The sequence below is a fragment of the Periplaneta americana genome, chromosome 2 (genome assembly GCF_040183065.1).
Source record: "Periplaneta americana isolate PAMFEO1 chromosome 2, P.americana_PAMFEO1_priV1, whole genome shotgun sequence".
Classification (NCBI taxonomy): Eukaryota; Metazoa; Arthropoda; class Insecta; order Blattodea; family Blattidae; genus Periplaneta; species Periplaneta americana.
In genome coordinates, this window is record NC_091118.1 from 213,888,375 (window position 1) to 213,914,433 (window position 26,059).

Sequence of the window (26,059 nt, forward strand, 5' to 3'; positions counted from 1 at the left end):
TATTATTAATAGTATTATTATTATTATTTATTTTTTTTTATTTTAATAGGTTATTTTAATAGGTTATTTTACGACGCTTTATCAACATCTTAGGTTATTTATCGTCTGAATGAGAGGAAGGTGATAACGCCGGTGAAATGAGTCCGGGGTCCAGCACCGAAAGTTACCCAGCATTTGCTCCTATTGGGTTGAGGGAAAACCCCGGGAAAAACCTCAACCAGGTAACTTGCCCCGACCGGGATTCGAACCCGGGCCACCTGATTTCGCGGCCAGACGCACTAACCGTTACTTTACAGGTGTGGACTATTATTACTATTACTATTATTATTATTATCATTATTATTACTATTATTATTATTATTACTATTATTATTACTATTATTATTAATATTATTATTATCATTATTATTACTATTATTATTATTACTATTATTATTATTATGACTATTATTATTACTATTTTTTTTTCGTTGTTGGTAACTCTATAGCATCTATTAGATTCTTTATGGTTGTGCTAACAGATGGAGTTACTTGTCAACAACGTGACGCTGAAACGTGTGTTCAGGTTACTGCCCAGCGACAGTCCTGATGAATTTTATATTTGTGATGATTGGTTAATTAATATTAACCCGGCACACTCACAATCACATTCACATTCATACAAATTTCCAGACTCTAGTCACCGAGGTAATTATTATTATTATTACTATTATTATTATTATTACTATTATTATTACTATTATTATTATCATTATTATTACTATTATTATTACTATTATTACTATTTTCATTATTATTATTGTTATTATTATTATTATTATTATTATTATTATTATTATTATTATTATTATTATTTCCGTAGATAGCTTAATGACTTTATGGTAACAGCTGGCAACATTGGAAAAACGGCCATATTAGCTATGTGGGAACTAATCTTACGTAAACCCCACTATAGTGCCGGGTAGATGGCGGAATGATATCTCCACAGCCCTAGACCCACCCATGTACAACAAAACCGAAATGCAGACACAGTACAGCAGTCGCTGTGCTCCACAACCACCTGTTGCTGCTCTTGTGTGCGGCGTGTCCAGCGCTGGGACGAAGAAAAACATCCGAATTTGTTAGAGCAGACGTAGGTTTCAACTGACAGATTGTTACCTTTCATCTGAGTAGAGCTAGCGAAAGTTGTGTATACAGATATGCACCTTTGTACAGGGGTACATTGAAGAGAAGTTGATAATATTATATGCTGAAGTTGTATCAGGGGCGTATTACATAGAAGATACTAGCGACAAGTGACAATTTGTAATACCAATGTATGGATGACATAACACAATTCTGCTAATATATCATGACCAGAATATTTCAAAAGTGAAAGGCAGCCAAATTGGCAAATTCTGTTTAAATATACTTACTTACTTACTTACTTACTTACTTACTTACTTACTTACTTACTTACTTACTTACTTACTTACTTACTTACTTACTTACTTACTTACTGGCTTTAAGGAACCTGAAGGTTCATTGCCGCCCTCACATAAGCCCGCCATTGGTCCCTATCCTGAGCAAGATTAATCCATTCTCTACCATCATATCCCACCTCCCTCAAATCCATTTTAATATTATCCTCCCATCTACATCTCGGCCTCCCCAAAGATTTTTACCCTCCGGCCTCCCAACTAACATTTTATATGCATTTCTGGATTCGCCCATACGTTCTACATGCCCTGCCCATCTCAAACGTCTGGATTCAATGTTCCTAATTATGTCAGGTGAAGAATACAATGCGTGCAGTTCTGTGTTGTGTAACTTTCTCCATTCTCCTGTAACTTCATCCCTCTTAGCCCCAAATATTTTCCTAAGCAACTTATTCTCAAACACCCTTAATCTCTGTTCCTCTCTCAAAGTGAGAGTCCAAGTTTCATAACCATACAGAACAACCGGTAATATAACTGTTTTATAAATTCTAACTTTCAGATTTTTTGACAGCAGACTGGATGATAAAAGCTTCTCAACCGAATAACAGGCATTTCCCATATTTATTCTGCGTTTAATTTCCTTCCGAGTGTCATTGATATTTGTTACTGTTGCTCCAAGATATTTGAATTTTTCCCATCTCTTCGAAGGATAAATATCCAATTTTTATAGTTCCATTTCGTACAATATTCTGGGCACGAGACATAATCATATACTTAGTCTTTTCGGGATTTACTTCCAACCCTATCGCTTTACTTGCTTCAAGTAGAATTTCCGCGTTTTCCCAAATCGTTCGTGGATTTTCTCCTAACATATTCACGTCATCCTCATAGACAAGCAGCTGATGTAACCCGTTCAATTCCAAACCCTTTCTGTTATCCTGGACTTTCCTAATGGCATACTCTAGAGCGAAGTTAAAGAGTAAAGGTGATAGTGCAATATACTGTATATTCCGGAAAAAATACAGAAATCAGTTTCAGGTGTAATTTAATTTCGCATTAACTTAAGTAAGAAAGAAAAGAGAGAATCGTAGTCTGTGACTCTAACAAAATATTCAACATTTCCTCGTGTGTGTTCCTTTGTTGTTGGCGCTAAACTATCTTCGCATCATGTTTGTTCATAAATTAAAAAAATATGAATAGCATATTATTTGGACCGTTTTGTTGCAATTTTTCGAACAAAGTGAAATAAAATAAATGGAAAGAACTCAATACGCATGCTCAATCAATTAGTCTGGTACCACCGATTAAGTCTTGGAAATATACGCGAGACACAATTTGGCCGAACTTTAGGAAAGTGATACGGTATGGATATATATTAATCTATATACAGGGACATCATTTTATTTTCACTTCAATTTTTATTGTACCTGAGTTTTTGAATGTACTTCACTCCCACCCCTTCTACTAATGACGTTCCACCTCCACACAGAGCCAAGGCCACATATAGTAAACAGCACTGAGTTAGTGAGTATAGTACGTTCCAGAAATATGTTCGCGTTTTCCAGTGACGAAAGAGTTTTCAATATTGAATCATATTTTCGCACAGGTACTGTCCGTTTGCCTACGTCGCATCCCGATTTCCCCCACCTGCTTCTGCTCGCCCCTCTGTAAAAGCTGGGCTGTCTTAGCTCTTTTCTGAAAACATTAATTTCTCTTAGGAATTGGACGTTTACGTAATATTATACAGCTGTTTAATTTAACTTAAATAAAAGGGCCTCGTTAAGTAATTAACTGTCACGTGATTTCCTCCCTTCCTACAATCCTGCGGCATAACCACTTGGACGGAGAGTAGATAGCATGTCTGAGTAATTTTATATTTTCGGGTCGGGTAGAAGTGAAGATTGAATTAACAGTACGTAGAGTAGGTATAGAATTATTTCAACATGAGTTACTAGTACGAAGGACGAAACTGGCAATTGGAATTAGATGCAATAGTCTATAGTGCGATAATATGCACAAAAGAACTGAAGCCTGTATCGAAATGAACGGCCACCATTTTCAAAATTGTGTTTAAATATTCATATTATGATTATTTTTCAATTTAACGTCTTTCTCTATATTGTACGCTAATGTGCTGTAGACAGTATATTATACACCGAATAATGAATACGTTCGCATGGATAACTCACTTCGTGAGTAAAAACACTTATTCTTAATACAGTACTGTACTTTGATTAAAGAAAAAGCTAATGAAAATTATCAAACTCAAAATCGCGATATTTCCTAGTTTACGTAAATGGATGAACTACTTCTCTTCCTTCCTATACCTAGTATAGTGATTTGTGTTTTACGCCAGTATCATCGAACTCCAGTCTTGGAGGGGGGAGCAAGCGGTGTTTCCGGTTCTCTAAAGATATAGACAGGTTAATATTAAAAATGTTAATAAAAATAAAATGATGTCCCTGTACATACACGAGGGTCATTTCATAAGTCATGGCAACTATATTATTTTTATTTTATTTTATTGGGTATTTTACGACGCTGTATCAACATCTAGGTTATTTAGCGTCTGAATGAAATGAAGGTGATGATGCAGGTGAAATGAGTCCGGGGTCCAGCACCGAAAGTTACCCAGCATTTGCTCCTATTGGGTTGAGGGAAAACCCCGGAAAAAAAACCTCAACCAGGTAACTTTCCCCGACCGGGATTCGAACCCGGGCCACCTAATTTCGACTATATTATATCAACCAATAAAGCTACAGGAATAGAAATTCACTATATGCGATTGAAGGTTACTGAAATGTGCTTCGTAGTGCTAGTACCAAATTGGGTCCGGGTACAGGAGGCAATGGGTAAGGGAAATTGAAAGATGAGTAAATAGAAATCGTTTTATTACGCACAAAAGGGAACGAAGTACATTGCTCACAGCTAACACCCTTCAAAATAATCCCCCAAGGCTTCCACACGTCATCTTTTCCAACGGTGAAGCAGTCGTTGAATACCATCGGCTGTGTGCATTCGTCTATGTGTACCACCTCTCGTTGAAACGCTGTTAAGATGTCCTCCCTGTTTGCAAACCGCTTCCTACGCAGCGGCTTCTTCAATTGCGAAATGATGTCAAAGTCGAATGGACTGAGATCAGGAGAGTAGGGAGCATGTTCCAGCGCACTATCATCCAATGCTTCTCGTAGCTTAGAATGATACTGACGAGCATTTCTACCACGAAGAACTGGAATTTTTTAGTATGACCGCTGTTCAACTTTATTTACAACCATCCTGGAGCACCGCCTCTAGCATACTAACTTTTGCGTGTTCTGTCAATTAGCCACCAGTGCACACAGACCCTAATCTGCCGGTGTAATCCCGTACAGTGTACAACAGATTTTAAAACATACATGGTGATTCACGAGGAAAAGTAAAACATTTAGGATACGATATCTTAGGCCATTTTGAGTGAAAAAGTTCATATGAACATAGGTCCGTTTTCGAATGATGGCGGAGCTAAATGCATTTTTTTGGTAAAACGTCTCGCCCCAATGTGAATCAGACGTTACCATATGCTGCTGACGTGAGACAAAGTCACCGATGAATGACGTTAACATGGGATCTGCATTGTGGGCGATGTAGAGAAGAGAAAAGGAAAAACCCGGGTGGTGGGGTATTAAAAACGTGCCAACAAAAACGCTATCACTTGGCAGTTCACAGCAGTTCAGTCAGCTACCTACAGTACAGTAGTTATACAGGTACAGTTATCGGAAGTGTTAAGTTGTGTTTTTCAAGATGCCTTATAAATTTTCGACTGCAGAATACGCGGATATTCTGTATGTTTATGGTTTGTGCGATGGAAGTACCTTCCGTGCCGTCGCTGAATATGAACGACGCTTTCCGAACAGAGGGGTACCATATCGAAGAATATTTACTGTCTATGGGGTTGGATGAAAGACTTTATAGCGAAGGAAGGTGAAAACGAGAGAGGCGCTAATCGACCGTATTTTGGATGCGGCATAAAGACAACCACGTGCAACTCTCCCGAGCGATGAGCGCGATTCACGCCCGAGCGCAACAGTGCATTGAAGCAGAAGGAGGTACCTTTGAAAATGTGCGAAAACATCGACCCCGACTTCCAGAATATTAGCTATGTATGCATACGTGAATATAAACTTTAAATTTGTCCGTTATCTGTCTCTAAATGCGAGTTAGTACAGCGGAATCTCAGAAGTTTTTGTGAAATCAAAGAGCCATATCTCCGTAACCGTTCGAAAACGGACCTATATTCATATGAACTTTTTCACTCAGAATGACTTCAGAACTCACATCCTAAATTTTTTACCTTTCCTTGTGAAACACTCTGTATATATTAAACTAACCACGGTTTCGGTTGTTCGGAAGATATAACACACTTGCCATGACTTATGAAATGACCCTCGTACAATTTTATAAATGAATAAATATATTATCCGGTTAAAGGGATGGTTGCTAAAAGCAAAGGAAAAAAGAATTAAAACTTAACAATGTATAAATAGTTTTTTTTTTTGTAGAAAAACGAATAAATTAGTTACGTGGCTGTAACCAAACGGTACCCTTGTTGTAGAGCAGCTATCTCTTTCTGGATTTTTTTGTCTCTCTTAATTCCGTTCATTAGAATTACACTTAAATCTCATAGCAATTTTAATTATTTATCCTATTTTCATGATCGTAATTCCTGTATAGGAGGTACACGCAGTGAAAGGCATTTCCTCATATCCCCCCTAACGTTTTCTTAACGTCCAATTTTCTGTTTCTGTCTTTCCTTTGTTTCTTCCTAGTCCTCCCTACGGGCTATTCCATATGAAATCGATCAGTAAAAAACTTCGCATTTTTAATACTCTAATTTTTTCCCTATTTATACAAGGTCCTGAGGACAGTGCATTTTCAAAGTACTATTGATGCGACAAATTTAGCGTATTTTATAAAGACAAGTCTCTTTCAGCGCTCAGAACTCTGGAACCATTTACTGCAGAACATTGAACGGGAGCTCATTTTGAAGCTGACATTTGATAGGTTATGATAAGAAGTAATCCTTATTTTTATTGTATACAGAGAGACAGATAATCTGATGTTACTTACTTTTTAGGCTTTTTGCCAATTTGTAAAAGTGTAAAAAATATTGAGAAAAAACCTTGCATTATTAAGAGGGATTCGGAATCGTTTGCTTAGTGGCTCGGCAATAAGTTTCGAGGGTGTTAAATAAATTATTTTCACACACCTAGACTTGAACGGCCGCACGCACTGGCCGAGTACCGCACGCACTGGCCGAGAGCTGAAGATAAGCGAGCGTTGGGCATCATTTTACTCCTGTGTTTATGAAAACTTGTGATAAAGATAGCCCAGCTATCCGCTACTAGACGAAACATCACGTGTTTGTCTCCTGGCCTTGCTTGTCTCGGCTAGCTCCCGCCTCACAGTCAGCTGGTTAGTTCAGCGCGTACTATTTATTTTCTCTACTTGATTTTTCAATACTTTATCGACGTTGCACCAGTAAAAAATATGTGTTTATTTGTACTTTCAATGCGGAATCTAACCATATATTTTAAAAATATTTTTTCGTGGTCAGAGGCATCTTAATGAAGAAAAATCTAAATTTCTCCATTTCCATAAAAAGTAAGAAAAACTGTTTACATGTCAATATAAACTTTAATTTCTCAGCATCAAAATAAACCATGATTTTGAACATTGGGTGAAAGGGTTTCGGAGCCACAACAGTTTAAAGTTGCTAATTTTCTGAAAATACGATAAATTTAAATATTTTTAATTTAAACACTATGAAGTTCTGATTGCTCAAACTTTGCACAAAGCATTTTATCACAGTTGTCAACGAACAGAAAAAGTTTCATTGTATTTAAAAATTGCAAGGTCAATTTTCTCTATATTTCGGTCGATTTGAGATGGAATAGCCCCTATTCCGTCCAGTCTCTCTCTCTCTCTCTCTCTCTCTCTGCTGTTTTGTTGGATTTTTTGTGCTCTTGTTTTACCCCGATATAATTAGCTTTCCGTTCACTAACTCAAGAATAAACTTCATCCTTCTCTCCAGCAGTTATTAACACTTGATAGATAGTCACAATGCCAGGATTTGATTCAGTTTAACATGAGATGGGTTTCCATTATCCACCATAAAAGGGTTTAGCGAGGCCGCCGATTCATTTCGTGTTTGGGCCGCGTCTTAATTAATGGGCCGCTGATTGTTGGCCACTTACCCGCCCAAGTTTGCCCTTGCCCGGACTCAATCACCACTTCGCAAATTGGAATCCTGCGCGCTCCGTAATTACTAATTTAATCCGCGCGCGCAGGCGATTAAGCCAATTTGCATTTATCCCTATTTTAATGGCGAATCAATTACCTGTCCATTATTTAAAGGAAAACAAAGCAGGCAATCCACCTAATAAATTTGGTTCTCACCGGCCTCTGTGAAACGACTTAATCTACAAACTGCGTGGAGTACCGGCGAGCTAGTTTCTCCCTCTGGGTTATGTAAAAATGCCACGAGGACGGCAGAACGGAGAAGCGTTCATATCTAGGAAATTGGAGTTGGGATTATGTGAAACTGAAGTAAAATAAAATGAAAGGATTGATTTTATTTAATTCGAGAATGCATCTGCTATTGAATCTCTGGTACGCCGCAACATATCGATTTATTATCCCCGTTCTCTCGTTTATTCTTCGTTCCCTGCTTTGCCGTCTGTGAGGCCTCCAGAGCTTATCCTGTGGAATGTGGAGTATAGACATATCATCCTCGAAGGAGAACAATTGTGGAGAAAGAAATTGCTCACCTACCTTACTCCCTCCCAGGTAGGGAGAGGGATGTCCTAAATTGTACTAAACATAATATAGATATCCGGGTTTAATTCCCCTGAAAAAAGTCTACTGAAGTTTGATCGTTTTTTCTTAAATATTTAACTGTGTTGACCGGGTTCCAATCCGCAAATATCGGATACGTTGGCAGGCCTAGGAACCAAGAATGAAACTAGATAGCAAGAATAAAGAGGATGAGGAAAAAGTTCGGTTGCACTTGTGAGTACAAGGACAGACATATGGTTACATTCTGCGATTGGTTTTGTGAAATGTGGGAATGTGAAGGTGAATAAATAGGAGTTGTACCAGAACATGTTTTTTTTTAATAGTACTGCACTTTCCAACTACGAATGTTGTGTGTACTCTACAGGTACTTACTAGTACTGGTACTGTTCTGTTACTATTATTATTATTATTATTATTATTATTATTATTATTATTATTATTATTACAATTGTATTTATTTGTTTCTTGGTTTCGTTTGTCGTTTATTTATTTGTTTATTTACTTGCTTGCCTATCTATCTATCTGTCTGTCTGTCTGTCTGTCTGTCTGTCTGTCTGTCTGCCTGTCTGTCTATATATATATATATGTCTGTCTGTCTGTCTATCTCTTTATTTATTTACTTATCTATTTATTTATTTATTTATTTATTTATTTATTTATTTATTTATTTATTTATTTATTTATTCATTCATTTATTTATTTACTTACTTATTCGTTTATTTAGTTATTTATCTATCTATCTATCTATCTATCTATCTATCTATCTATCTATCTATCTATCTATCTATCTATCTATCTATCTATCTATCTATCTATCTGCTTATTTATTTATTTACTTACTTATTTACTTATCTATTTATTTATTCATTTATTTACTTATTTATTTATTTATCTATTTATCTATCTGTTTATTTATTTATTTATTTACTTATTTATTCATTTATTTATTTTACTTATTTATTCATTTAATTAATAAATTAATTTTATTTATTTATTTACTTATTTATTTATTCGTTCTTTCTATTTATTTATTTATTTATTTATTTATTTATTTATAAGATGGATGACGTTACAGAGGAATGAAGAAAGTTATATAACGCAGAACTGCACGCATTGTATTCTTCACCTGACAGAATTAGGAACATCAAATGCAGACGTTTGAGATGGGCAGGGCATGTAGCATGTATGGGCGAATCCAGAAATGCATATAGAGTGTTAGTTGGGAGGCTTAAGGAGAAAATACCTTTGGGGAGGCCGAGTCGTAGATGGAAGGATAATATTAAATTGGGTTTCAGGGAGGTGGGATATGATGGTAGAGACTGGATTAATCTTGCTCAGGTCAGGGACGATGGTGGGCTTATGTGGGGGCGACAATGAACCCCAGAGTTCTGTAAAAGTCACAAGTAACTTACTTATTTACTTATTTGTTTGTTAGTTTACGAGGCGTGTCCATAAAGTACCTTTCCCACTCGTCCCACAGCTAGCAAAGCATGTATTGCGCGAAGCGACTGCGTGTACGTGATAGAGTAATGTCCTGGCACGGCGCATGCGCTAGCGGAACTTCCCGAGTGCTCTCAGTAGCTTCGTTGCATTGGTTGTAGATGGACGTTCCTATTCCAGTTCCCACCGTGTGAAGTGCGGTCAGTGATAAAGTTTTTGAATGCACAGGGCATAGCGCCGGTTGAAATTGATCGTCAGCTGTGCCAGGTCTATGGGGCTAACGTCGTGAGCAAGCAGATGTGCGACGAGTGGGAAAGTTACTTTATGGACGCACCTCGTATTTATTTGTTTATTTATCTATTTAATTACTTATTTGTTTGTTTATATATTTATTTCTTTGTTCATTTATTTACTTCTTTAGTTATTTCTTTGTTTATTTATTTATTTTCTTATGTGATCTGGCTCAAATCGGACTTGCGATTTGCCAAAAAAATAACCAATAACTTTGTAATTAATATAAAAGTATGGGACAGAATAATTGACGAGATTAGTTTTTGATAAATAAAAATTATGAAATTTATATTAGATTTCATCTCTCAAGTTTCGCCTAAGAACCTTGAGTACCATATAAATGATTTCTTAATGTAGCAACTATCGTCTTGCATTACAGGCGCTATATTCGATTCAGGTTTGTCGAGTATGGCGAAGTGCAAAATAAAAGAACATTACGAATTGTTACATCGGGCGGACTATAAAAAATTTGATGTAGAAGAACGAGTTGCTCTAGAAAAATTCCTAAAAGTGGATAAATTTGATGTAAGTAGTTCACTCACGCTGAGAGCTATTACAATACGTATCATATTAAATGTTATTTAGGTCTATTTACTGTTGTACAATTATAAGAGAAAAATAAAATTCTTTTATAGAATCATAGTTAATATGTGAAAAGACATACCAATAATGGGTAATATTAATGACCGGGTCCTGCATTTCAATGACCCAAGAATATACAGGGTGCGTCAGAAAGAACGGATGGATTTCACATGGCAAGAAAATTGTAAAGATTCATCAAATCAAAAATTTATTGTTATCAACATATTCACCAATACATGCAGTTTATTTATGGAAAACAACATTATCCATATGATGTTCTTGGCTTTCAATACAGGCATCCAGGCGTTTTCTGATGTTCGCCATCACTTTCACAGTCATAGCTGGTGCAATTGCCACGATTTATTCACGAATCGCTGTCTTCAGTTCGTCCAGTGTATGTGATCGATGTTTACAAACTTACGCCTTCAAATGGTCCCAAAGAAAGAAGTCGCAGGGCGCGAGATCTTACCGTAGCCTCGGACAATCTCAGTGCAATAGAATTTCGTCCAGGTGATTTCTTCTTTAATGTTGAACCTGTGATACGAAATGAAGCCACCGACCGCAAAATTGTATTCCGAGTTGGAATCCTAGCGTGACATCCGATGTCGAAATGAGTCCTGAGTGGCGATCACAGACTCTTCATTTTTCAAAAATGTCTCTACGATGAAAGCACGTTGTACACCAGACCAACACCATATTCTCAACTGAAACTGCATTCTCTGGCTGACCCAACAGTCGTGGTCCCCCTCACTATATCTCTCTCCTCGTTGCGTATCGATAGTTTGAAATCCATCCGTTCTTTCTGACGCACCCTTTATAACATTGATCATTAAATTGGTACTGGAGTTTGAAGGATATGAATGATGATGCTGATAATGATGATGATGGTGATGATGAATTATCATCATCATCATCATCATCATCATCATAGAATCCGAGACAACTTAAGAATGAAGTGAAGATAAAGTGCAACGGAGTACAGATGGAGTGAGGTGGTGCTTTGAGTTTTGTTTACCTCTGCGTTAGTGTACAATCCGGTTCGTGATCAGAGGTACAGTATTCTTCCGTCTCTCCCTACGAAACGAACTCAGGCCATCACAGTGCATTTTCATTTCATAGTGAACAGTTTTTTAGAACTAGCTGCAAGTATGCATATGGTTGTTCATTGTAACGCTAACGATTTCAACGTCGCCGAGGGACATGGAAACTTGTGAGATATGTATCCTACTTCGTTTTCCAGCGTCACTAGATTGTACAGGGAAATCATTTTATTTTTACTAACATTTTTAATATTAACCTGTCTATACCTTTAGAGAACCGGAAACACCGCTTGCTCCCCCCTCCAAGACTGGAGTTCGATGATACTGGCGTAAAACACAAATCACTCTACTAGGTATAGGAAGGAAGAAAAGTAGTTCATCCATTTACGTAAACTAGGAAATATCGCGATTTTGAGTTTGATAATTTTCATTAGGTTTTTCTTTACTCAAAGTACAGTACTGTATTAAGAATAAGTGTTTTTACTCACGAAGTGAGTTATCCATGCGAACATATTCATTATGCAGTGTATACTGTCTACAGCACATTAGCGTACAATATAGAGAAAGAAGTTAAATTGAAAAATAATCGTAATATGAATATTTAAACACAATTTTGAAAATGGTGGCCGTTCATTTCGATACAGGCTTCAGTTCTTTTGTGCATATTATCGCACTATAGACTATTGCATCTAATTCCAATTGCCAGTTTCGTCCTTCGTACTAGTAACTCATGTTGAAATAATTCTGGACCTACTCTACGTAATGTGAATTCAATCTTCACTTCTGCCCGACTCGAAAATATAAAATTACTCAGACATGCTATCTACTGTCCGTCCAAGTGGTTATGCCGCAGGATTGTAGAAAGGGAGGAAATCACGTGACAGTTAATTACTTAACGAGGCCCTTTTATTTAAGTTAAATTAAACAGCTGTATAATATTACGTAAACTTCAAATTCCTAAGAGAAATTAATGTTTTCAGAAAAGAGCTAAGACAGCCCAGCTTTTACAGAGGGGCGAGCAGAAGCAGGTGGGGGAAATCGGGATGCGACGTAGGCAAACGGACAGTACCTGTGCGAAAATATGATTCAAATTTGAAAGCTCTTTCGTCACTGGAAAACGCGAACATATTTCTGGAACGTACTATACTCAGTAACTCAGTACTGCTTACTATCTGCTGTCTTGGTTCTGTGTGGAGTTGGAACTGCCTTAGTAGAAGGGGTGGGAGTGAAGTACATTCAAAAACTCAGGTACAATAAAGATTGAAGTAAAAATAAAATGATGTCCCTGTATTATTAACAATAGAATATAATGCAGCACGTTGACGTCGTTGTTCACATTCACAGTATGTCTGTCAAGGAACTCTATAGTCAAGTTGTGCGTACATTGGCTGGTAAAGTGTCCCAGATCCTAAGCCTGATTGTTATTAAAAGACCTCGTGCGAGTTCGAAGTCAGCCCCATCTTGTCCGCGCTCCGTTGAATCTTGTCCGTGGTGCTGTGCTCTCCCCTCGCCCCGCTACGCCAACGATAGTTATTATCACATGTAAATGTGTCTCTCCCCGAATAGAGGCATTAAAAATAAAGCGCGGCGGGCTGTATTAGCGTTTAATAAATAATTACAGGCATTAATACGGAGCCGAGTGCCTGCCTGGTAATGAAGCCTGTAATGTCGTTACGGCGCTGTTTATTTTAATGAAGAATCTTTTCCAGTATTTAATAACATGTAAATTTTAAAGGCGATGGTGTACGACACTGTTAAATATTCATCAACAGCACGCAGGACATGGGTTCCAAACTACTGTCATTGTTCTCGCTGCAGGCAAATCAGCTGTAAAAGAATCGTAACTTTTCACAAATGAAGAATCGGCACGAAAAATAATAAGAATAATAATGAACACAAACTGACGCTCGACATGAACTTTCTCGCTAAACGTCCTAAGTACAGGGTGGTTCACTTCTCAATATTTTCAGAGTTACACTAATTAATATATTTTTTTTTTTTTTTAGTTTTAAGAGTAAAACAATATTACTGGTAGAGAAAGTACTATTCAGAAGTACTGTATAATTTATTTAATTGGTTAGGCCAGTGATGTCAAAGCAAGCGCATTTTTCTGATCTTGACGTAGTGCGCGGGCATCAAGCGCTACTTACGGAAGGAGGAATAAGCAGCCTGTTTGGATTAAGAGAACAGTGGTGCACAAACTTCAAACGGAACGTGAAATTTTATGTCGTTATTTTCATATGGTTCCTTTCTATTTGATATTATCTATATTGTCTGCAAAATAAAAGTATTTACACCAACTTCTTGATATTGCAGTTGTGTTTTAAACGTTAATAACATAATAAAGAGTTAAGAAGGAATATTCACATAAATTCCATAGTAATACAACTATACTTTACTAAATGGATGAAACACATCATTTATAAAGAAAGTGATATTCCAAAAAAAAAAGAGATTGAGTATGACATGATAAGTTGGAATTGATCTTGGTGGTATCTTTAGCCTTATAAAAGTAATCAATAAACTAATCAAATAGTACATTATGCAACGACCCTATAATGAAGGTAATTAAGAAGCGAGTATGGATATTTATGAAACGAGCGCAAGCGAGTTTCATAATTTTCATACGAGCTTCTTAATTACCATTACAGGCGAGTTTGATACGACTTTTTATGCTCGACCATATTTCTAACTTGATATTATTAATTTTTTTTGTATCTGACCTTGGCCAATGTCCCGTATGTTGTGAGATGTGCGCAGACGCGAAAGTATTGATTTTTTCCGAGGAACAGATGTTCACATTGACTTTGCTAGGCCATAAGAACCTACAGAGATAACATTGAAATTAAATTAGACATTGAAAAACGAGATGACAAATTGAATTTATTTGAATATTATTTACAATTAACGCTAATTATTATAGTAACAGAACATAACCTTCTGCGACAGTATTGGATTTCCAGCCTCCGTGACTTTTCGCTAATTCTCTTTCGATTGCATATCCGAGAATAATCGATACTTGCGGTTTTATAACGGTAGAATGCTGACCTGTCATTGGCTGAACAGTTGTAACCTGAGTCGTCATTGGCTGAAAGACCTGACCTTTAATGAGTAGGTGTACTTTAATGACATGCATTAAAGGTCTGCTACCAGGTGTATAATTACTACGTTTCGGCATGGTCGAGCATAAACAATATTACAGTACAAAGCAAAGTTACCTAGGTACTGTATGGGTATATGTTTTAAGTGTAACTAATATTACATAACAAAACTCTTATCGCATTAGGCTATGCTTTTGAGGTGATATTGGTTAGCAAATTCCTTTCATCAGAATATTAAATTATTTTCTCGAAATCTCCTGAAGCTATAGAGCTGACATTTTATAACACATGGCACATATATTTTGCTTATGACGTAACAGTAGTTGCTTTGTTAATTCATTTTCTTACAAGCATTAGACGCTGAAGACAGTACTCTATAACAGAGTCGCCAGTATGAAAGGATAATTCCAAGCCTTTGGCGTGAGACGAACTCGATAGCTCAGTGGTAGAGCGCCTGACCGGAGAACAGGAAGTCGATTCCCGCTCGAGGTTGTGAATTTTTTCTTTCATACCATGGCATTATTGTGACTATAATAGTATTTAAATTCATTAATATGTCACATCAACGGACGTGTATACGTCACCAAACATCGTAATGATGAAGATTACATTAATTTTCCATGCGAATATTTTCAAATTTGTAATATACTGTCTTCAGTAATATGTATTTACGGTATATTAGATTTTCGACAACATTGATTCAGTACATGTAAGGCTAGCTACTTAATAAATAGGCCTACATCTGAAAATTTCACTTTTCTATAAAAAAATTGAAAAAATATTCTTTTTGAATAATAAATCAAACTTGTGAAAAATGAGCATTAAAATTAAAACTTACATTCTTATAATGCACTTATACTTCTCAGATATATTAAAAAATTAACATGGATACAGATTTAATAAGTTCTCTTCCCTTTATCTATTGAATCAGTGCTGGCTATCCCTGAATATAGCTTGACCAAGCAGCATATACCACCTCTTTCGTCTGTCTCTTTCCTTTCCGCTGTAAAGCCCTCAGGCTCTCCTGGGCTCTAAAGCGCGCGCTTGCTCCTATGGGCATCAATTGACATGCCTGGGTTAGGCTAATATTCTGAAGTCAAAAATATGTTGTGTATTTCATACCTGCTTCATACAGTTTTTTTTTTTTTTCGATTTTTAACTACAAAATTACATTTTTTTGCGCACTTATCACAATAATTGTTACAATTCATACACTCTTGTAAAGTATTCATGATTCGACAGGATCAGAAATTTCCATGTAAAATTTCTACCTCGGGACTAGGAGAGATGGCGGTGCACAACTTCTAATCACTAGATTGTGCATCAATACGCCTGCGTTAAATCCCAAATTTCTCCGCAGTGAGAAGCAAAGACATACGTCACTGTTGATAGTGATTCGTCCATCGGATGGGGATGTTAAGACAGGCTATGGTGCTATTCGACAGGAGTAGGCTACGTGCCGGCACCGGGTTTCCCCTTCTCCCTTTCTCACCTTTATCATCATCCTCACCCATTCACTGCATTTTACTTACACAAATACTCACCCTAGTACACGACATAATTCTTAACAGATACACATCATGCATAACGTGGCTCTCCAGAGTGGTGTGCAACTTGAAAATGGGTCACAGCCCTGCCATCTATCCGCAGTATCGGAACCCGAGTCACGCAAGTGATGTGGGTAGGCATTAGACACACATACATATTTAGTACATTTCAACTGGAGAATATTTAAAAGCAAACAGTATTGAAGAACTTAATGCACGTAACCTGTGTTATAAAGACAAATTGCATGTAATTGGATGTCTTACAGATTTTCCTGCCTGGCTAAGGTATCATAGGAACATTTATTAATTTTATAGTTTTGTTATCCTATTAATTAGGAATAATTGAACTTGAATGAATACTGTACTTTAGTGATCGCAACTGTGTTTTAATGGATGCAATCTCTTTATATTTGCAGAGGAGGGGCGAAGATGGACCACCTGCAGATCCTGGACGAACTACTAAGGGATAACTACGACCGAAGGGCCACGCCCTCCAACCACCTCAGTGAGTACCACGCCACTATGTTGCATGTATTGCCTTACCATAGACTCTTGATATTATAATAACATAATTATTTCGTAGCCAAAGAAATTAAATCAATTCTTGCTAACACAACTTCATTCGGGAAGGAAGTAGCGGTGGTGACCATTGAGTTAATGATTATCGGAACACTCTCGTGGAGAAGTAGTACTGCCATTCCATTAGAGCATCGTTCATCAGGACAGTGCACCTTCGGGCTAGCGTCTCTTACCCGCGGATAAGACATTGCACTAGCGTGCATCCGTGGCTGCTGGTGGGTATGCTGCCTCCCTATCCCTTCTGCACGACGGAGCATATTTCGTTACACTGCTTACCCTTTACCCATTGCAGCAAGTGCTGAGAGTAACTACAGTGCTCGGCAAATATAACTTACCGGCATTGTAACCGGTCGTAGCGCACGTTTAGTGGGGAGATCCGACAGCTATCTCGCACGGGAGGAAATCGAATCAGCGGTAACTGGCGGTGATGTAGCCCCATACAAATAATGCGCCTGTAAAAGGTAATAAGGAAACGTTATGTTGATATTACATTCTATCAAAGCCTATGTTTATAATTATGTCCGGGGCCGCCGACAGAACTTATGGGCCCCTATGCAATACTATACTCGGACCCCCGTTGAAAAAAGTTATTCTAACCATAATAATTATTTGCAAAATAAATAAAAGATAACCCCATACACAGATACGAACTTAAAGATATACACTTTTATTACGTTGAAAAGTTTTAACAGAACTTCACATTAGCACAATATATTATATTCATAAAACATTATTCTTAAACACCTGTAATTTCTAATTTGCAGTCCAACATCAACAAACAACTCTCCTTGACTTCATTGATGCAAAATCATCAATTATATCATAAAAATTTAAAGACCTAGCAAGATCGCTCTCCAGACTAAGGAGGCCAAGGTTACTCATTCGTTCTTGACACATTGTTTATCTGAATACATTTTTATTCCCTTCATTTTGCTGAAGGATCTTTCAGTATCAGCAACTGTCACAGGAATTGTATAGAATATTCTAATGGCTATGCAAATATTTGGAAATAAAGTATCCAGTTTTTATTCCCTCACATTATTTAAGAGATTCATAGGTTTCAGTGAGGTTGTCCCTAAATTAGAGGCATGAATTGATTTTTAAAATTTCGGCTCATCACTGATCTCTTTGTTAATGTCTTCATAATATTTTACACGCATATTAATATCTTCCGATTCTTTCTGTCTCTCCTTGTGGTTCTCAGCTCCCGACTTATGCCTGTAGCCTACTTGTCCATTGTGCAGTTAAACTATAACCGGTAACACTAATGAACAGAATTTACTAGACAAACGACAACGAAAAGAGGAATGTTTCGACACGAAACATACAATGTACTGAAAAAGAAACGTATCCTGCGACTTCGGTTTGAGAGAGTCCACTAGCATATTGTGGTGGGCCAGCGGGAGTGTGGTAGTTAAAAAGACAAACAAATAAATAATTGAACGTGTTCAGTACAAGCGACGGGAAAACAGCTCGGGGCCCCTCAATTCTCATTAGGTGAACGTTAATGCGGGAAATCGATGTTCTATTATATAAAAGTCAAATATTTACATATGGAACAAGTGGTAATTGGTATTAATTCTACTATTGTTGACTTAATATGTCAAATTTATGTAACAGATGTTCTCAGAAATTTTATACTACCCGTATGTATCTACGAATATAATTAATTATTCGTGATAAAAAGTAATCGGACTCAATCTCACGGGCCCTTATTGTTCACGGACCCATATGCACTCGCCCCTTTGCCCCCCCCTTCTCGGCGGCCCTGATTATGTCCACCTTTCTGGATACAAGAATCACATCGAAGAAACTTGCAAATATTCAGGCAAGAATACAGCTAAGTCCTAGGAAATCTTAACGCCATTCTTAAAGAAAAATAATATTCCTTCATATTCCTTTAGGTTTTCTAGGTATTAATTTAAATAAAACTTTCTCAGAATCTCTCTCTTAATATCAGAACAAAATATATTTTTTGATTAGCCGTACCCGTGCGCTCCGCTGCACCTGTTAGAAATAAATATAAAGTAATTACATAATTAAAATAGGACGTTTGATCCAGGGAACATTCGTGTTTGATAGAAGGATAAATCGTTTAATATGTTACTTAATTTACATTGCATCCAAATAATTAAAATGCGATCATTTTGGTCCAGAGACACTCATTTGGTGCAATGACAATTCTTTTAACATGTTTCTTAATTGTTATTACATGCAACCATAGTTTAATGAACATTGACATCATTTAGATTTAATGTGTATACTTTATTTTACTTGTTATATGTTTCCATTGAATTATGGTAATAACTTAATTTTAATCTTTGTTGTTTTCTACGTATTCAGTAAATGGCGCTTGCCCACTATGGTTCTGAACCCTTCAAATAACTTAAATTATATTATATTATACAGTATTATATTATATTATATTATATTATATTATATTATATTATATTATATTATATTATATTATATTATATTATATTATATTATATTACATTATTATATCAGAAGTTACTGTAATAACATTATAGTATTATGTCCATCTAGAGAAACTACACTTTCCAATGGTGAAATAATAATTAATTATACAAATCGGTTAATTTAGCTTCCGATATTACTTCATACAAACACAGAAACATTCTCTGTAGGCTATCTTTCATAGCTTTCGATTGTTGTTGTCCAAGGCCCCTTATAGACGAAGTCATTTGTTTTTTATTTCGTTACACGGCCTTAGATGGCAGTTATTTTAATTTTAAAACTCATTTATCTCATTAAATATCAGTTCTATCAAAATTTTTCAAGGAATAAAATTTATAGAAAATTATTTTTAAAGAAACGTTTGTTATGTAACATTTTTCATAAAAATCAATAATACGCGAGATATTTCGATTTATTTAATTCAGGCCCCCTTATAACCCTCCTTTTAAATAAAGTATTTTGAATGCCATATAGCCTAAAATCTAAGTTACAACGAACTTAATTTATATTGCAATTTGATCGAAATCCGTTCAGCCATTATCGCGTGAAAAGGTAACAAATATACAGACAGACAGACATACAAACAAAAATTTCAAAAAAGCTATTTTCGGTTTCAGAGTGGTTAATTATATATGTTAGGCCCAATTATTTTTGGAAAATCGAAAATTACCAGAAAAATTTCGGCTACAGATTTATTATTAGTATAGATAAAGCCATTTTATGTTTTTGCATGGTTCAGAATATACAAGCCCTCACTATAGCTACACAACAATCATGACGTAATAGCTAGACATACTATATGAAGACAATTTTGTATTAGTAGGCCATCTCAATAGTCTGTGATTTATTTAACACGTTATTTAATTCACACATAATTTCCTTGTTGTTGTGTCAAAAATATTTCACATAACTAGTACGAAAGTGTCGTTCGCGCACTCGACTCGAAATTCCGAGCTCGGCTTCACTGATGCACAAAAGTATCACTTTCTGTCCTAGCTACGCAAAGAACTATTTCTTTTTCTGTGGGCTTCCCACCAATATGGTGTTAAACATTTTTTGTCATACAGGGTGATTCACGAGGATTTATCGTCCCTTACGAAGCTTATTTCCGAAGACATTCTGAGCAAAAAATGTCATATAAACATGTGTCCTGAACTCAATGTTTTCAGAATTACGCTAATTTGAATTTGTTTGTAAAATACCATTATTTTTTAGTTTTGAGGGTAAAAGAATATTACAGATAAAGAATGAACTATTCAGGAGTATCATTTCTTTAATCAGCTAGTATTCTGAAGCTAAAAATGTGTTGTGGATTTCGTAGTTGCTTTATACAGAATTCTTTTTAATTTTTAACTACAAAATAAATTACGTGTTCTTACGCATTTATCACAACAATTGTTACAAATCACGCCACTCTTGTAAATTCTTCAAGACTGTACATTAGGATGCATAATTGAACTGTGAAGAATCAAGTTCCTGAAGTCGTATGATTTGTAACAATTTTTGTGATAAGTGCGTAAGAATGATGTAATTTTTAGTTAAAAATTGAAAAATAAAATCTGTACAAAGCAATTAACAACACATTTTTAGCTTCAGAACACTAGCCAATTAAAGAAATGACACTTCTGAGTAGTTCATTTTCTATTTGTAATATTTTTTTACCAATGAAACTAAAGAAAAAGGTATTTTACTAACAACTTCAAATTAATATAACTCTGAAAATATTGAGATTAGGACAAATGTTTATATGACATTTTTTGCTCAGAATGTCTTCGGAAATAAGCTCCGTAAGTGATGGTAAATCCTCGTGAATCACCCTGTATACAACATAAGCTATTCCCTCTGAAAATCTACAGAATGATTTATTTTCCACTCTGTATTTGTTTCATTCTAGATCATACCGTGCACCAAAGCTTAATCGATTTCAAAATTCTATCACCCCCTGTCAGATCCAAAAAAACGAACATGACAATGGGTGGGCAACTCGTGCTCTCAAAGTGTCAACACAATCTCAGTGCAGGTAGAACGGACTCTGTACTAGCTGTAGTGTCTGTGTGCGGTTCTTTCATGACACAAGTTCGATCGCGTCTGCAGTAAGTGGCGGCTCGTTTGAAGTGAAAAACAACATAATTCCCAGATCAATTCCCTTTAGTTACGAATAAAAAGAGAATTTTTTATTAAGTAGAGCGTTAAAACTTGTATTCTATTACACTTTCTTACGAATGGCATTTTATATTACAAATAAACAGTGAAGGTTTTAGTAAGAAATACTGTCTGCATCTGCTTTAGAACAGCTAAAGGTAAAAATGAGATATCAACAAGGTGAGACTGATATCAAATATCGTTAGCACGTTGTGCGTACGAGTTACAGAATTGCACGATATATAATCGACTAGCTAAGAACATTTATGGATAAATTTGAAATGTGGCAGTATCATGTAGAACATAGACAACTTCACTTTCTTTGACTATAAACTATCTTGAAGAGTGATAAGGAAATCTTCTTATCAAATATAATACCCTACTTCAAGACATACAGCAGAATTCACTGCTAAGTTTGGAGAAACAGTGACAATTGGCAAGGAATCGAAATTTTTCTGATATCTTCTTGGCTTATGCCGATTGAAAATCCTGAAAATTTATAGCATGAATTAATAAATCTACAGAACAGCACGCCACTCAGATTCCAGCAAAATCAGGAATCGAACTGTTCGTAATGTTGACTAAGTCAGAATTTACAAATATATTCTTTGCTTCCATATATACTGCATGTGCTTGAGGCAGAGTTTAATACAAGAAAGAAGTGTAAAAGCTCTCAATGTACAGAAAGAGCTTAGAAGTAAGTTTATTTCATCTGCCGTGACATGTATAAAATACTTCCTTGAATTTGTTATTGCCTGCGAATACAGACTATTACCTTTATGAGAACAGAGGAATACCCTTTAATGTATAAAGACTTGTAAATTCTAGCGTTCTACGTTTCAAATAAGACATATAATAAGAAATATTAACAAATAGTGTAATCTGTACTAATAATAAATCTGTAGCCGAAATTTTTCTGGTAATTTTCGATTTCCCAAAAATAATTGGTCCTAACATATATAATTAACCACCCTGAAACCGAAAATCGCTTTTTTTTAATTTTTTGTTTGTATGTCTGTCTGTCTGTCTGTCTGTCTGTCTGTCTGTCTGTCTGTATGTTTGTTACCTTTTCACGCGATAATGGTTGAACGGATTTCGATGAAAATTGGAATATAAATTAAGTTCGTTGTAACTTAGATTTTAGGCTATATGGCATTGAAAATACATTGTCTAAAAGGGGGGATTATAAGGCGGTCTGAATTAAATAAATCGAAATATCTCGCTTATTATTGATTTTTGTGAAAAATGTTATATAACAAAAGTTTCTTTAAAAATAATTTGCGATAAGTTTTATTCCTCGAAAATGTTTGATAGGACTGATATTTAATGAGATAAATGAGTTTTAAAATTAGAATAAGGCCGTGTAATGAATTAAAAAACAAATGACTCCGTCTATAAGGAGCCTTGGACAGCAACAATCGAAAGCTATGAAAGATAGCCTACAGGGAATGTTTCTGTGTTTGTATGAAGTAATATCGGAAGCTAAATTAACCGATTTGTATAATTAATTATTATTTCACCATTGGAAAGTGCAGTTTCTCTAGATGGGCATAATGCTATAATGTTATTACAGAAACTTCTGATATAATATAATGTAATATAATATAATATATAATATAATATAATATAATATAATATAATATAATATAATATGTAATATTATATAATATAATTTAAGTTATGTGAAGGGTTCAGAACCATAGTGGGCCAAGCGCCATTTACTGAATACGTAGAAAACAAGGGTTAAAATTAAGTTATTACCATAATTCAATGTAAACTTATAAGTAAAATAAAATATACACATTAAATCTAAATGATGTCAATCTTCATTAAACTATGGTTGGATATAATAAAAATTAAGAAACATGTTAAAGGAATTGTCATTGCACGAAATGAGTGTCTCTGGACCAAAATGATCGCATTTTAATTATTTGGATGCAATTTAAATTAAGTAACATATTAAACGATTTATCCTTCTATCAAACACGAATGTTCCCTGGATCAAATGTCCTATTTTAATTATGTAATTACTTTATATTTATTTCTAACGGGTGCAGCGGAGCGCACGGGTACGGCTAGTAATAAATAAGTGTTGCAGCTACATTTGTTGTACCTTGAAAAGGTTGTATTCAGTTTATGTTTCCAGTACTAAACTAATTTACAAAGCTATAAAATAATATAATTTTGATATGTATTCAGTTACAGTCTGTATAAAATTATTATAATTATTGTACCAGGCGTCATTCTGAAATTCAAATCGTGGAATAGATATCACGACCACCTGCATGAGCCGCCAGAGCGCACCGTGGCTTCTGCAGCGAAACTACAAAGAACTTGTAACTGCTGCAGCTGCTCCGTCTGTCTTTCTCTCTTTTAAGGTTGTTTAGCACTTTGGGAGCACGAGTTGCCCATCCACGAACATGACCGTTACTGTTTCGAACTCGTGTGCTGCAGCGCAGTTCACTGCTCCTCTCCTTGGGCGGAGGCCGGATTTGCGTTGCTGCTATGATTAATTAAGCCCGTCGCCATATCTGTCCGCGCAGTGACGAATGTCATTCCCAGATAATTCTAATCCCCGGCCCCGCGTTTTTACAGCAACACATTTTTGCAGCAGCGCCGTTTTTTGCTGCAGTCGACGTCGCTTAATGCGATAAGTTCCTTCATTGTAGCTGCCTTATTAATTCAAAGCGTGGACTTGTAATTCGCGTCATTTCTTTTCTTCTTCGCTCTGTTTTATTCCCATTCTTCAGCGTCATACAGTCATACCAACTGACTTTGAGCTTCACATCCACAGGGGATCTAGTCATAGCAGATGACGTGCTATCATTTTTCTTTGTTGCTGTTGATAGTCTGTTTCCTGACACGTGTTTAAGCTAGCAACTTTTATTGAAATAGATTTTATTAACAATCTCATGACTAGAATATTGTACTAAATGGAAATATAAAAATAGGAAATTTATCCTTTGAAGAGGTGGAAAAATTCAAATACCTGAAGTAACAGTAACAAGATAATACGAATGACACTCTAGGGGAAATTAAACACAGAATAAATATGGAAGTGCAAGATGAGCCAGACATCTATATATATAATTTGAACTGGTACTGGAAATTACGGGAAAACGGCTGAACGGATTTTAATAAATGGCTCCTCATTTTGAAGCTTGGAACCCAAAGTTTTTCGGAAAAATAGTAGTTTTCAGTGAAATGTTAATTTTTCAACATAATTTTCCTATTTTCCAAAATCCATCTGTCGTCAGTTTTGAGAACTAGCTAATTGCATTCACGGGCGACTTGATGCTCGCTTCACTCCTTCTTTAAAAAGAAGCGAATTGAGCATCAAGTCGGCCGTGTTGCATTTCAGAATAAAACAAAACACACACTACAGTAAACAATATTACACGAAGGCCATGATCTGCAAGAATGCTGACATATTTAGAGCTCAAATTAAATTGGTTATTAAGAACTTAACTTACTAAAAATAATTTACAGGTTCGATTCTGTTGTGTGTAATTTTCTGGGTACAGCTGTGTATTGGATATTAAAAACTACAAAACTTGAGGTATTTGATGACATTATTATCATTAGAAATGAAATATTATTGTAGTTAATGCCAAGTGACTATTTTTCATTAATTATACATATTAATGCTATATTGATGATATGAAAGTGAAACGTTTTGGGGTTATATAAGTAGATACAGAGAATAACTTAAATTAGATTGATTTATATATTTTACTGAGTGGCGGCTATATAGTATATGTTACTGAAAGCTATGAAACTTACGTAAGATAATAATATTATTAAAAATCAAATATTTTTATAACTATTAATCAATTGGGGTTGGGTCTTTTTCATATATTTAATGGCGGTGTGGTGTAGATATTTATATGCGTGGTTCTCTTCAGTATTGGCTCGAGAGAATCTTTCATTATTATGGAAGCAAATAACTTTCAGAATGTCTGGTATTCTTCATTGAAAATAAATCTGAAAAATGTTTATTTGAACGTCTAATGACCTTAGTTTGCAGCATTTGCTGCACAAGCCACTAGTTATAGATATGATAGAAAAAAAAAGTTACAGTGGTATAGTCATATTAGAAGAATCCTAGAACAACGATTACCAAATATGAATATGGAATGGATCCGACCAGAAAGAAGGGAAAAACGACGACCAAAGAAGACTTGGATGGAGGGCGTACTAGCAGCTATGGATGCTGAAGGATTAGAGCCAGGCCAATGGATGAACAGAGAGGAGTGGCGTTTGGTTTCCGGAAGACGGCGAGAGCTGTTATGACACCGGAATGATTGATTGATTGATTGATTGATTGATTGATTGATTGATTGATTGATTGATTAATATGGGAGATGCCTGTTATTATTCGGTTGAGGGGCTTTTGTCATCCAGTGTGCTTATAAAAAACTGAAAATTAGAATTTTTAAAACAGTTACATTACCGGTTGTTCCATATGGTTACGAAACTTGCACTCTCACTTCGAGAGAGGAACAGAGGTTAAGGGTTTTCGAGAATAAGGTAGCCTACTTAAGATAATATTTGGGGCTAAGACGGATGAAGTTACAGGAGAAAGTTACATAACGCAGAACTGCACG

At 35.7% G+C, this 26,059-nt stretch overlaps 1 protein-coding gene across 1 annotated transcript in view; it reads left to right on the top strand.

The window, feature by feature from the left end:
• The first annotated feature begins 16,675 nt into the window (after positions 1-16,675).
• The window catches only part of LOC138695114 (glycine receptor subunit alpha-3-like), a 599,107-nt gene continuing 589,723 nt past the window's right edge, over positions 16,676-26,059 (top strand). Inside the window, exon 1 of the mRNA XM_069819519.1 lies at positions 16,676-16,758. Coding sequence (XP_069675620.1) covers positions 16,683-16,758 — 76 coding nt within the window. The 5' untranslated portion in view covers positions 16,676-16,682. The remainder of the gene's footprint in view (positions 16,759-26,059) is intronic.